The 13,410-nt window shown below is 53.0% G+C and overlaps 1 protein-coding gene across 1 annotated transcript in view; it reads left to right on the top strand.

Annotated features, from left to right (window-relative positions):
• The window catches only part of FHIP2B (FHF complex subunit HOOK interacting protein 2B), a 20,951-nt gene extending 7,541 nt beyond the window's left edge, over positions 1-13,410 (top strand). The window contains exons 8-17 of the mRNA XM_083453913.1: positions 3,174-3,282; positions 4,773-4,849; positions 4,981-5,182; positions 6,976-7,145; positions 7,231-7,359; positions 8,273-8,363; positions 8,477-8,620; positions 10,087-10,227; positions 10,425-10,531; positions 11,880-13,410. Coding sequence (XP_083310039.1) covers positions 3,174-3,282; positions 4,773-4,849; positions 4,981-5,182; positions 6,976-7,145; positions 7,231-7,359; positions 8,273-8,363; positions 8,477-8,620; positions 10,087-10,227; positions 10,425-10,531; positions 11,880-11,985 — 1,276 coding nt within the window. The 3' untranslated portion in view covers positions 11,986-13,410. The remainder of the gene's footprint in view (positions 1-3,173; positions 3,283-4,772; positions 4,850-4,980; positions 5,183-6,975; positions 7,146-7,230; positions 7,360-8,272; positions 8,364-8,476; positions 8,621-10,086; positions 10,228-10,424; positions 10,532-11,879) is intronic.

Below are 13,410 nucleotides of genomic sequence, written 5' to 3'. Positions count from 1 at the left end.
AGACCAGTTGCTAGACACCCCGGGGGGGGGGGGGGGCTCTTGTGCTTGGATCCTGCTTGCACATTTCCCACTTTGGGGAATCTGGTTGGCCGCTGGACTAGGTGGGCCCATTGGCCTGATCCCACTGGGTTCTTCTTAACATTCTTATGGATGCAGGTTTCTCCCTCCCAGCCCATAAAGGTACCCCTGCCGTACGGGCCAGTCTTGACAGACTCTAGGGTTGTGCGCCCATCTCACTCAAGAGGCCGGGGGCCAGCGCTGTCCGGAGACACTTCCGGGTCACGTGGCCAGCGTGACATCGCTGCTCTGGCGAGCCAGAGCCACACACGGAAACGCCGTTTACCTTCCCGCTAGTAAGCGGTCCCTATTTATCTACTTGCACCCAGGTGTGCTTTCGAACTGCTAGGTTGGCAGGCGCTGGGACCGAACAGCGGGAGCGCACCCTGCCGCGGGGATTCGAACCTCCGACCTTTCGATCGGCAAGCCCTAGGCACTGAGGCTTTTACCCACAGTGCCACCCACAGCAGCCCATAAGTCTCCATAAATCCATACACCATTTTGTAAAAAAACAACCAACCAACTTCCAAATGCAATGCTGCCAATTAATAATTACCGTATTTTTCGCTCCATAACACGCACCTGACCATAAGACACACATAGTTTTTAGAGGAGGAAAACAAGGAAAAAAAACATTCTGAACGAAACAGTGGATATATGATTTTTGTGGTTCATGCTGTGGCCACAGACATGATATGTGATCTGACGGTGAGTTTGGGGTAGCCAAATGCAAAAATCTTGAGAATCCATGTGGATCTATGCTTTGTAACCACATTTTTGCGCCATTGTGGCCCCACAAACAGTGGATACATGATTTTTTTGGTACAGGCTGTAGCCATGGACATGCTATGTGATCTGATGGTGAATTTGGGGTGACCCAACACAAAAATCCTGAGGATCCATGTGCTTTTACCTCCTCCCTCCCAGGCAGCCTCCTTTATCTCTAGAGTCCCTTATCTCCCTACCCAATCACTTGCAGATCAGCTGCTCAGCGGCTTTGTTTCAACATCCCCTTCCCTCTTTTTTTTTTTTTAAAAAAAAGCGCAATCTGTTTTTTTACCCCGGGCAATTCAGCTCCAGGGACCACGCATTCGCTCCATAAAACCCACAGACATTTCCCCTTACTTTTTAGGAGGAAACAAGTGCGTCTTATGGAGCAAAAGATACGGTACATTGAAAATATGACAACATGTTAAACAACATTTAATTGAGGGTACAGAGTATTTGACACCATTAAGACTCAAGCTTGTATTGAATCGGTACTAGATTCCCTATCAAGACTTGGACTGGGAGAGACACTGCCAGAGTCATTCTGGATGGTGCCAGGCCCCGGGGATGTTTCCTTTTCTTCCTCCCTCCAAACAATGCCTGGCACTGCTACTGAGTGGGGATAACAGCCCGCCCACCCCCACTATAGGTCTTGGGGTCCCAGTGCCCTCCTTTCAGCATTAACTGTGCCTGCGTGATATCTGGCACCGTGGGGAAGCATTCCCCCATTTACATATACAGTGGTACCTCAGGTTACAGATGCTTCAGGTTACAGATGCTTCAGGTTACATACACTTCAGGTCACAGACTCCGCTAACCCAGAAATAGTACCTCGGGTTAAGAACTTTGCTTCAGGATGAGAACAGATATCGGCAGCAGGAGGCTCCATTAGCTAAAGTAGTGCTTCAGGTTAAGAACAGTTTCAGGTTAAGAATGGACCTCCAGAACGAATTAAGTACTTAACCCGAGGTACCACTGTATATTTCCATAACTTTTTATTGATTTTTTTTGTCGCAAAAGTAATACAGAGACTTACACATGGGCAAGGAGAGCCAGTGTGGTGTAGTGGTTAAGAGCGATAGACTTGTAATCTGGGGAACCGGGTTCGCGTCTCCGCTCCTCCACCTGCAGCTGCTGGGTGACCTTGGGCCAGTCACACTTCTCTGAAGTCTCTCTGCCCCACTCACCTCACAGAGTGTTTGTTGTGGGGGAGGAAGGGAAAGGGGAATGTTAGCCGCTTTGAGACTCCTTCGGGTAGTGATAAAGCGGGATATCAAATCCAAACTCTTCAAGGGAAATAACAGTACGATAGCATCTTAATCGCAAATAACTTGCACAATTTCAACCTTGTGTGGTTTAAAGCTGGCTAGTTGAAATTGAGTAGATTAAATGCAGGCAAGGTGGAGAGCTTAAAATTTGTGGGTTTTTGCGCCGGGTTCTCCCAGCGTTGAAAGAGCTTTCAAGTGCTCTGTCTTGCTTACCGGAATCTTTCAAGATCTTCAAAGCTCTCTGCCTTGCTTGGGGAGTAAGCACCAGCTCTGGAAGATAAGGATTCTCATGTGGGGGCAGGTTTGAAGGGGTTAGTTCAGGTATACGTGTTTTTGCATATATCTGTGATCCCTGGAACTTAACCCCCACACAGAATGCAACCTTACTTTAAAGCTGAAGAGCGTAGGATTGAAAAACTGGTATACACAGAGATACAGTGGTACCTTGGTTCTCAAACTTAATACGTTCCAGGAGTCCATTCGACTCCCGAAATGGTTCGAAAACCAAGGCGCTGCTTCCGATTGGCTGCAGGAGCTTCCTGCACCCAGTTGGAAGCCGCATAAGCCGCGTCAGACGTTTCGGCTTCCGAAAAGCGTTCACAAACCGGAATACTCACTTCCAGTTTGCGGTGTTCAGGAGCCGATTTGTTTGGGAGCCAAGCCATTCAGGAACCAAAGTACAGTGGTACCTCGGGATGCGAACGGAATCCGTTCCAGAGCCCCGCTAGAACGTAAGATGCGCGGGTTGCGTTTTGCCACTTCCACACATGACGTCATTTTTTACCGTATGCGCAAGCGGCGAAACCCGGAAGTAACACACTCCATTACTTCCGGGTCGCTGCAGAGTGCAACCCCAAAATACTTATCCTGAAGCGTATTTATCCACTGTAAAACACTGACTTTCAGTGAATGTCAGGCAAAGTACACATCTCCCTCCCTATTCTGTCTCTGTATAACCCAAACCAGTCTGTGTTGAGGCTGTCAGACTTAGTTTTGCGTCTCACTCTCAATCTGCCTGACAAGATGTTCAGACAGAGCAGTGCTCCATACATTGCTGAACTGTACCTCTCGCCCTTCCAGGCTTCAGGGCAGCTGCGTTGAGGAGAACGCCTTCCCAGGCCATGCCAGCCTGGAGGCTTTCTTTGCCTGGCTCGATCTCTGTGATTGCCTAGTGAAAGAAGCACACCCGGTAAGAGACCGCCTGCTGAGAACTCACTCTGAAACTCACCTACAGGTGGTACCTAACACCAAGGAAACTAGAGCTAATACGCCCAGGAACCTCACCAAAATGCTGGAGAGGGTGCACCTCCACAGGACATACCTCCACATGTGGTGGGAGTGCCCCAAAATCCAACTATTCTGGACAACAGCCATACAAGAAATATGTAAAATAACTAAGCAGGTATTAGAAATCACCCCAGAACTGGCCCTACTAAACATATTCCAAGACAATAATGCCCACTCATATAACAAAGAACTCATAGCCCACCTACTCTCAGCAACCAGAAATGTCATATCCAGACACTGGAGAGACCTGTCAAGAGTAAGCATGGACCAATGGTACCAAATAGTATGGGAAACAGCCCTACTAGAAAAATTAACCGATAAACTGAAACTGACACGGGGACTAATAGAAGATGATACCTTCACCCCAATATGGCTCCCCTTCATCACATACACAGCCCAACAAGACGACAACAAGAATCCACCAACAGCATATGAATCAATATGGCTAACCTGATTCAAAAACACCCACCCACCCCAGTCACACACAAAAACAAAGATCACCACAGCCAACCACAAATGAACAACCACACCCTAGGCCAACCCCAACTTCTCTCACCACCAAAGGAACACAAGTGAACAGCAGAGAACCTGCACAAACAACACTGACACAAAAACCCACACATACATTAAGCAAAACAGAAATATCGCCTCCCGACCCCACCCACCATGGCCCCCTCCACCTCTTCTCCCCTTTTTTCTTCCTAATGTAACCTTAATGTCTCAACAAATGAAACTGACCTACGGAAAATGGAACTTGAAAAAAGAGGCATTGTGCATACCTTTGTAAACCAAGAAAACTTTAATAAAATATTTAAAAAGGGAGAGACCTCCTGCTGAAATCTCCACCCACATCCACGTAGTTACCGTATTTTTCGCCCTATAGGACGCACCGTCCCATAAGGCGCACCTAGTTTTTTTGGGGGGGGGGAATAAAGGGGAGCTTCCCCCGACCCCAGCCCCCAAACAGGCAGCTCTCTGCAAGCCGTGGGAGCCCAGCGCTGGCTCCCGCTGCTTGCAGAGAGGTCCGCGAAACCTGGACGCGCTGAGCTCAGCGCGTGCAGGCTTCAGCATGCGGGCAACTCTCCACAAGCAGCGGGAGCCCAGCGCTGGGCTCCTGCTGCTTGCGGAGAGGTGTGCAAAGCCTGCATTCGCCCCATAGGACGCACACACATTTCCCCTTCATTTTTGGAGGGGAAAAAGTGCGTCCTATAGGGCGAAAAATACGGTAAGTCTTTGGAAGCTGCCTCAGGCTCTTTGCCCCTTTCCCTCCAAGTTGCAGGGAGCTTTTTCTGCATTGTCACTTCTCCCTTGGCCTGCTAGCTGACTCGGGTTTCTGAATGTGGAGGAGCTGCGGAGCTCACGATGCGTCATTGTGGTGTTTCACCCCACCAGGTTGTGGCAGGTGCCGTAAGTGAGACGGTGGCTCAGAGGTTCTTCCAGGGAGTCCTGCAGTCCCAGCTCCTGCAAATGTGAGTCCAAGCTTAGCACGGAAAGAGGGGTGAGCACCAAGCCTTGTCCTGCTTGGGGGAACTCAGAGACCTGCCTAATAAGCCCATGGCCAGAGTCAGCCCTCCTCATTCATCCCTGTCTTCCTTGGCAGGTCAGAACGCGGCATCCTTCTCTCGACAGCTGTCCTGACTGCCTTGGTAAGACACATCCGCTCTCCTGCGCTCCTCCAGGAATTGGTTGGGTTTGTGCTGGGAACCAAGGAAGAGCCCGCAGTGCCCAAGGATTTAGGCCACCAGCCGCAACACCACCTCTGCTCCCAGCTGATTGAGCGCTGCAACCACTTGTCTGACGAGGTGAGCTGAAATCCTGCTGGAAAGGTTCCACCTGAGCAGCATTCCTGCAAGCGTCAGTGGGGAGAAAGATGCAGCACGCAGCAGTGGCTCAGTGCTTGGGTCAGGTTGCCCTTAGGGGGCAACAGCTTGCTGGACCTCAGGCTGCTCAGGTCTTCATCTAGATAAGACGGAGTTCTTCAAGCCTTTGAAGGCCAAGCATCAGCGCTTCCTTGTGGGAAGCAATCAAAAGCCTCAGAGCATGTGCAGAGGACTTTTTCTGAGTCACGAAAACTTCCATGCTCCCAGGAGTTTCAGAGCGGGGTTGGGGATTATGGGTTTTGTTGGGCTTGAGGTCTTCTCCCCACTTGTTGGGAACTTACCCCTGGGGCGATAGTGATGACCAAAGACCACAGCAGGCCAAGGAGATCCCAGCATGGGGGACGCTTTTCCAGCCCTCCCCCTGCCCCCCGAACCTTCCCTTGCAAAATGGAAACTCTCATGGTGCCTTTGAGGCTTAGTGAACCCCAGGGAAGGAATCAGGCTCAGCTCTTTAGGAGGAAATGAAGCCTTCAGCAGTAGCTGAGGCTTCCCCAGGATAGCAGTAAGCTTTGTGGTTGAATCTCTACTCTACGTGGGGCTGCCCTTGAGACTGACCCAGAAACTCCAGCGGGTGCAGAATGTGAGACTCCTTACGGGGTCCTCTCTGCGGGATCACATTCACCCGGTGCTATACCAGCTGCACTGGTTCCCGGTGGGGTACAGGATCAGGTTTAAGGTGCTGGCTTTAACCTTCAACGCCCTATACGGCCTAGGACCCTCGTACCTATGGGACCGCCTCTCCTGGTATGTCCCACGGAGGACCTTATGGTCTTCAAACAAAAACATCTTGGAAGTCCTGTGACACAGGGAGGTTAGGCTGGCCTCAACCAGAGCCAGGGCTTTTTCGGCCGTGGCCCCGATCTGGTGGAACGCTCTGTCGCAAGAGACTAGGGCCCTGCAGGACTTGACATCTTTCCGCAGGGCCTGCAAGACAGAGCTGTTCCACCAGGCCTTTGGTCAGGGCACAGCCTTACCCCCTCCTTCGGTAATCCTCATAGAACTCTCGCCTAATGGTTGCCATTAATTTGATTTTGAATTGATTTTAAGTTGAATTGATTTTAGAATGCTGTGTTACTTTTATTGTTGTTAGCCACTCTGAGCCCGGCTTTGGCTGGGGAAGGCAGGATATAAATAAAAACAACTTCTTATTATTATTAATATTATTATTATTATTATCTTCCAGGCCCCTTAGTAAGGTCAGAAAAGGAACACCAAAACGATCAAAGGGAAGGAGCGACTCCCTTATGTAGAGAGTTGCTCTCTGCTTGGATCCTATTGCAGGATTCCCTTTGGGGCATCTGGTTGGCCACTGTGAGAAGAGGATGCTGGACTTGATGGGCCATTGCCCTGATGCGGCAGCCTCTTCCTTTGTTTGTGGCTTGATCAAGATGGGAAATGACAGTCTGCAGCCCCAAAACCCAGCAACATGGCGCCCTTGTCCCTCAATAGCTGCTCTTGCTTGTCTGATACCAACTGGCCTTGCCTGCCGGCTGCCTGGAGTTTCTGTGGGTCTCCAAGGCGTGGCTCCAGGCTGCCTGAAGTGAGAGCTTCTCTCCCAGAAGCGAGGCTTCCCATGGCCAACCCCTGACTTCCATCTCCCTATACCTTTTTCCAGGTGGCAGGAGGTGGTGGAACTCAGCAGCTTCCAGTGCTGGGAGCAGGGCCTCCTTGCGAGCTTTCCTGACTCCTTGCCCTTCTTCCCTCTTCCCCTCCAGATCAGTATGGCCACCCTGAGGCTGTTTGAGGAGCTGCTGTGGCTTCCGGATCAACGTGTCATGCAGCACCTGGTCCTCGACCACCTGGAGGAGCGTAGCTACCTCCTGAGAAGCCCACCTGGGCAGGAGGAGTCCCTTGCTCGTGAGCAAGAGCCCTGCGAGGATGGGCTGTAAGTGAGAGCGGGAGAGGAAAGTTTGGGGACGGGGCCCTCGTCCAGGCCAGCCACTCAATGCTTCTGTTCTCTGTCCATGTAGAGAACTGGAGGAGGATCCCTACTTCATAGACGGGTTCCCAGGCACCAGCTTCCAGGTGTCTACCAAGCCGGGCGTCCCTGTCCCAAAGCAGCAAGCCCAGCCGGAGGACGTGAAGGAGGTGGTCAGCAGGTACGAAGGGTGGGGGGGAGACCGGCTCACAATATGTGAACAGCTTAACTGAACTCACAAGGCAGGCCTTCGCCAGACTTCTCCACCCCAGCCCAGCCCAGCCAGGCCCAAGCATTTCAGACGTGCTAGATAACTCTATGGGTCCCTCCCCCCAACTCTGCAGTTCTATGGTTCTTACTTCCATGAGGGCCAGCCAGGTGTGGCTGTCCTGACCACTGCTGATGGGAGTTGTAGTCCAGAACATCTGGAAGGCACAAGGTAGACAGGGGCTGCCATAAAGGGAGCTGTGTGGCTTGGCCATTTTGCAGGATTTTTTTTTTTTTAATGGCTGAGCATTTAGGTTGGAGCTTGTATGATATATTAGGCAAACAACTTGGCTTTCTGCATCCAGCTCAGTTTTTAACCCTGCCCGGATTATATCTCCGCAGTGTATATACAGTGGTACCTCGGGTTAAGTACTTAATTCGTTCCGGTGGTCCGTACTTAACCTGAAACTGTTCTTAACCTGAAGCACCACTTTAGCTAATGGGGCCTCCTGCTGCCGCCGCACCGCCAGAGCACGATTTCTGTTCTCATCCTGAAGCAAAGTTCTTAACACGAGGTACTATTTCTGGGTTAGTGGAGTCTGTAATCTGAAGCGTATGTAACCCGAGGTACCACTGTATATTTGGTCATCTGGTCCAAACCCCTGCTGGAATCACAGCTGAAGAATCTCTGACACCTGGCCATCCAACCTCTGCTTAAAATTCCCAAGAGAAGGAGAGGGCACTGCCTTCCGAGGGAGTTCATCCCACTGTCAAAACACCTGCTGCCATGTTAAGATTCTTCCTAATGCTGACCATCACACCTGTGTCCTGGGTCTCAGAGGCTTGTTTTCCCCCCATCATTGCCATCCTGCTTCCTTCTTTCTCAGCTTCCTCTGCCTGGTTCCCAGTGAAGCGAAGACCTCTGCCTACCTGGAAGAGGCCGGGTATGACACCTATGTCCACGATGCCAGTGTGCTGGTGAGTCACTTGTCTCCCTGCCTACCTGATCTCTGCTGATGTGTGATACCTGGCGGTGTTCCCTGCTCCTGCGATTCACAGCATTTGCGATCCATCCCCTCCTCTTCTGTCAGTTCCAGGAATGTTGTACCAAGGCGTCTCGCTGGCACTGGCCGAAGGCCCCTCGGCCCCTGGAGACCTGCTCTGCCAGCACCGGCTTCTACGAGGGACGTTTCTTGGAAGTGCTCTTTGAACGGCTGATGCGCATCCTGGACCAGGTAAGGATGGGAAAGGGGTCCTTGCTGGGAGGGCCCAGCATCGCGGAGACCCTGGAGCCTGGTGTTTCTGTGGCCTAGAAGCGGCAGGGAGAGACAAGCCTCAGGGGCTGCTTCCTTATCTAGGATGGAGCGCTAAGATTCTCTACCGGACTGCCTCAGTGGGGGAGCTGGAAAGCAGGGCTCTGCTGTGAGAGGCCAGCTCCATTTGGCTTCCTATCCCCTCACCTGTCGCCTGGGGGCAGCCATTCCATCAGGCGGTCTCAGGGGAAGAGAAAGTGGGAGCAGCAGGGCTCATTGCATCAGCTGTGCTGGAGGCCCAGTTCCATCATCTGCCTCCTGCCCCTGAACTGGGCCACCTGGTCAACTATTTAGAAATCTCTGCCTGAGTTTTTGTTTTCCTCATCCCTCCCTTTCCTTCTTCCCTTGTATGATGTATCTTGTCTTGTAAGCCACTCTGGGAGCCTCTGGCTGATGATGAGGGTACCCCAAATGCTCTAAATAAATACAGTGGTACCTTGGGTTACATACGCTTCAGGTTACAGACTCTTCTAACCCAGAAATATTACCTTGGGTTAAGAACTTTGCTTCAGGATGAGAACAGAAATTGTGCTGCCGGCTAGCTCTGTGGAAATTGTGCTGCCGGCTAGCTCTGTGGAGGCTCCTTTTATTGGCACAATATGCAAAACCAGTCAGATTTTGAACTGTGATCTTTACACATCTTCCAATCCTGAGATTGTGGGGTGGTACAAAGTTATTTTGGCACCTGTTTCCACCGCGTCATTTTCCCCTTGCACAGTGTATGACGAAGGAGACAAAGGTCACAGACAAGGCACGGCAGACCACTAAGAAAGCAAAAGGTTAGATAGGTGGCATGATGTTCAGACAGCTGAGGCTGCCCGCCCAGCGATCATCCCTACAGGGGAGGCCTTGAAATGCCACCTTGCAGCTGGGGCCCATTGCAAAATGCAACAAAACGGTCTTGGTTGCAGAGATCAAGTGCAGAATGTTGTGGGTGGGGGCAGTGGCATAGCGTGGGGGGTGCAGGGGGGGCCGGCCGCACCGGGCGCAACATCTGGGGGGGGGGCGCGCTCGCACTCGCAGCTCTCTGCCCCTACCTGGCTCACTCACTCACTCTCATTGCAGTGCTGGCTGTGCGAATCCGATCCGAGCCGCCGGGTCGCCGCCCACTGTGGAGGGGAGGGTGCCAGGCGTGCGGTGCGGTGCGGAGAGAGAGCGAGGGGCTATCTGGGGGAGGGACAGTGCAGCGGGGGGGGGCCCCGCAAATTACTTGCCTTGCCCCGGGTGCTGACAACCCACGCTACGCCACTGGGTGGGGGGGGGAATCGTTTCTCTCCTGCTCTCTTCCCTCCCCCTCCGGTGACCCTCAATGCCTGGCTGTTTGTGCAGGCTGTGAATGACGCCCCACAGTTGAGCCCTCTGCCCCCCTTCTTATTCCTCCCTTGCAGCCCTACGCAGTGAACCTGCAGGTGACGTCGGTGCTGTCCCGCCTGGCTCTCTTTCCCCACCCTCACCTCCACGAGTACCTCCTGGATCCCTACTTGCCGCTGGCCCCCGGCTGCAGGACCCTCTTTTCCGTCCTGATCAGGGTAATGTCTAGTCTTGGCAAGGCAGGCAGGCTGGGTGGGGAGAAACGGGGAATGCTGCCTGGGGAAGAAGGTGCCTTTTGGGGTGTCCTGTGCCTCTAAGCTAAGGGGAGCCCTGCCGCCCCCCCCCCAGCTCCTCCTCTCCGCCTGACTTGGAGGCCTGACTCACAAGCCGCCCCTCTGGTCTCTCCTCCCTCCAGGTGATTGGAGACCTAATGCAAAGGATCCACCGGATACCAAACTTCCCCACCAACCTGCTGCTGGTCCGGAGGGGGCTGATGGGGCTGGTCCCTGCTGAAGAACAACAGTGAGTGTTAGGGGGCACATGGCACACAGGTTGAAAGGGCTGGTGCCAACCTTCATTTGGAGAAAAGGAAAGGTAAAGAAGAGGCTGCATGAGAGAACCCTAAAATGATAGACAGCATGCAGCAAGTGAATAGGGAAAAATGAAGCTGGATGGTGGAATATTCAGAACAGATAAAAGAAAGGACTTCTTTGCGCAGCACAGGGTTAAACTATGGAACTCCCTTCCACAGGAGGCAGTGGTAGCCACCAACTTGGATGGACTTAAAAGAGGATTAGAGAAAGTCAAGGAGGAGGAGAGGGTTGTTGATGGCTGCTAGCCAGGATGGCTCTGCTCTGCCTCCACAGTCGGAGGCAGCAATGCATGTGAACACCAGTTGCTGGAAACCACAGGAGGGGAGAGAGGGCTCTCGTGCTTCAATCTTGGCTTGTGGGTTTCCCACAATAAGCATCTGGTTAGCCACAGTGAGAACAGGATGCTGTACTATTCTCATATTATATTCAGGCACATCCCAAACTCTCAGGTGTGGTGGGAGGGATGGGGACGACCAAACCTGTCATTTTCATATTCATCTACTCCCTTCACAGTCTGATATTTGCAGCATTGCTGCTGCTTCCCTAGCAGGATCAGACAAAGCTGTGCAGGCCATAGAATCAGAGACTTGTAGAGTTGGAAGGGACCCCAAGAGTCATCTAGTCCTTCCCCTTGGGAAGCAGGAATCACAGCTAAACACTCCCTGACCAATGACTATCTGCATGGAGGAAAAGAGGCTGACCTGTAAAGGAGGCAGTCTTTGGTTTAAGTCTCCCCTCCGGCAAGCTCCTGTCCTCCTGGGCACGATGCTGGCCTCCTCTGCTAGGGTTGCAAAGGACTCAGATAGTCAGTGGTGTAGCGTGGGGGGTGCAGGGGGGGCCGGGCGCACCGGGCGCAACATCGGGGGGGGGGGCGCACTCGCAGCTCTCTGCCCCTACCTGGCTCACTCACTCTCTCTCACTGCAGTGCTGGCTGTGCAAATCCGATCCGAGCCGCCGGGTCGCCGCCCACTGTGGAGGGGAGGGTGCCAGGCGTGCGGTGCGGTGCGGAGAGAGAGCGAGGGACTATCTGGGGGAGGGACAGTGCAGCGGGGGGGGGGCACAAATTACTTGCCTTGCCCCGGGTTAGGGGGCGCAAATTACTTGCCTTGCCCCGGGTGCTGACAACCCACGCAACGCCGCTGCAGATAGTGCATATATGACGAAGGTGTTTTGCAAATGTAAAGTGCTGTCGTTCTTGAGAAGCAGAAGTGGGGAGGTGAGCAATAGGAAATGAGGGCCAGGCCGCTTCCTCAGCCTCACACGCTGCTTCCTTACAGGATCGGCCATCGTACCCTCCTGGAGGGGGTGGTTGTCCTCGAAGAATTCTGCAAGGAGCTGGCGGCCATCGTCTTCGTCAAGTCCATGCGCCAGGTCCCCGCCTGACGTTCCAAGGAGCGCGCTGCCCCTTTTGGATCCCACACTTCTCAAAGGATGGATGCACAGCTGGGGTCCGGCAAGGGCATTTGCGGCAATCCTAGAGGCCCTTTCCGGCCTCGTAAGAACCGGGCCGCAGAAGTCGCTGGTTGCCTTCATGCGGGGAGAGCAGAGGCCGGCCCCCTGTGCTTGAAGGGCTGCCCAGGAGCCCCACGCCCAGTCCCTAGAGCAAAAGTCTCAGACGTCAGGCTGTGACGAGGTGAGACCTAGCTCTTCCTGAGGTCGAGCGTGTGGTTCCTCGCAAAGCCAGAAGTGCTCTGCCTCCTTCCTCAGAACGTCTCCCGCCGTGGCAGGATCTAGTTGTGATTTCGGAGCATCATGGCTCCCTCCCTCCCTGTAGGAACCCGGAGCCTGCATGTGGCACCTCAGGGCAGTCTGGTACAGAAGATACTAAAGGCTCCTCCTGGACTTTCTGGGTTTTTAATCTCTGGCTTGTTTTATTTAAGGATGTTTGCCCAATGGGAAAGTGGGGCAGGCAGGGTGACCAGAAGCTGCTTTGTGAAACGAAGAATCTTCCTACTATCCATGGCTGGGTGTTCGGGGTGATGGGGCCGCCTGCCTCCGTTCTGACCCTCTCTGCAGGCTACAAAGGCCAGGTCAAGAGGGGGAGACACTATTTGCTCCTAAGCACGGCAGACGTTGTTTTCTTCTGCTCCTTTCCGGATTGATCTGTCCAGTCCCAACTCCTCAGGAAAAGAGCCCTTTCCCTTTCGTTTTTAGTTTCTATTCCAACAGAGTGTCTGCTAGCCTTCCTCTCGTCAGCTGCAACTTAAGCCCTGCCCAGAGAGCCTCTCTCGACGTTGCTTCCCCAGATGGCGTTGGACCACAGCTCTCCTCATCCTTGGCTTGCAGGACCAGTTGTCAGGGATTATGGGAGTTGTAGTCCAATAGCACCTGGAGACCCAAGGTTGAGAGACGCTGGGTGACGGGGTGGAATAGGACCTGGGCGGCCAGGGTTCGAATCGCCACTCAGCCATCATGAAGCTCACTGGGTGTGATCTTAGGGCAGACACTGCCTCTTGGCCTCTCAGGGTTGTTGTGGTTGGGATTATATGAGAGAGAGAAGAACCACCAAGCCTTGAGTTCCTTGGAGGAAAAGGTGAGCTATTCGTTTCAATACGTAAATAAATAAATGCCAGCAGCAGCAGCCCTGGCTGGGGCAGGCTCCACCCACCATGGCCAGGCCCAGCGTCCAGTCCGTTGTGGGTCTAAAGACTCTTTTCAAGTGCAATACATGTGAGGAGGGAATCTGCCCGCCCCCCTCTCCGTAAACTGGGACGCACTTTGGTGTCTCCACACTGCAGCTACAGATTCTCTGCTTCCACCCTGATGGGTTTCTTACTCGTGCCTTGAAATAAATAATCTGTGGTAAAC

This window comes from Podarcis tiliguerta (genome assembly GCF_965153285.1).
Source record: "Podarcis tiliguerta genome assembly, chromosome: 8".
Lineage (NCBI taxonomy): Eukaryota > Metazoa > Chordata > Lepidosauria > Squamata > Lacertidae > Podarcis > Podarcis tiliguerta.
This window is presented reverse-complemented; position numbering and strand designations above follow the sequence as displayed.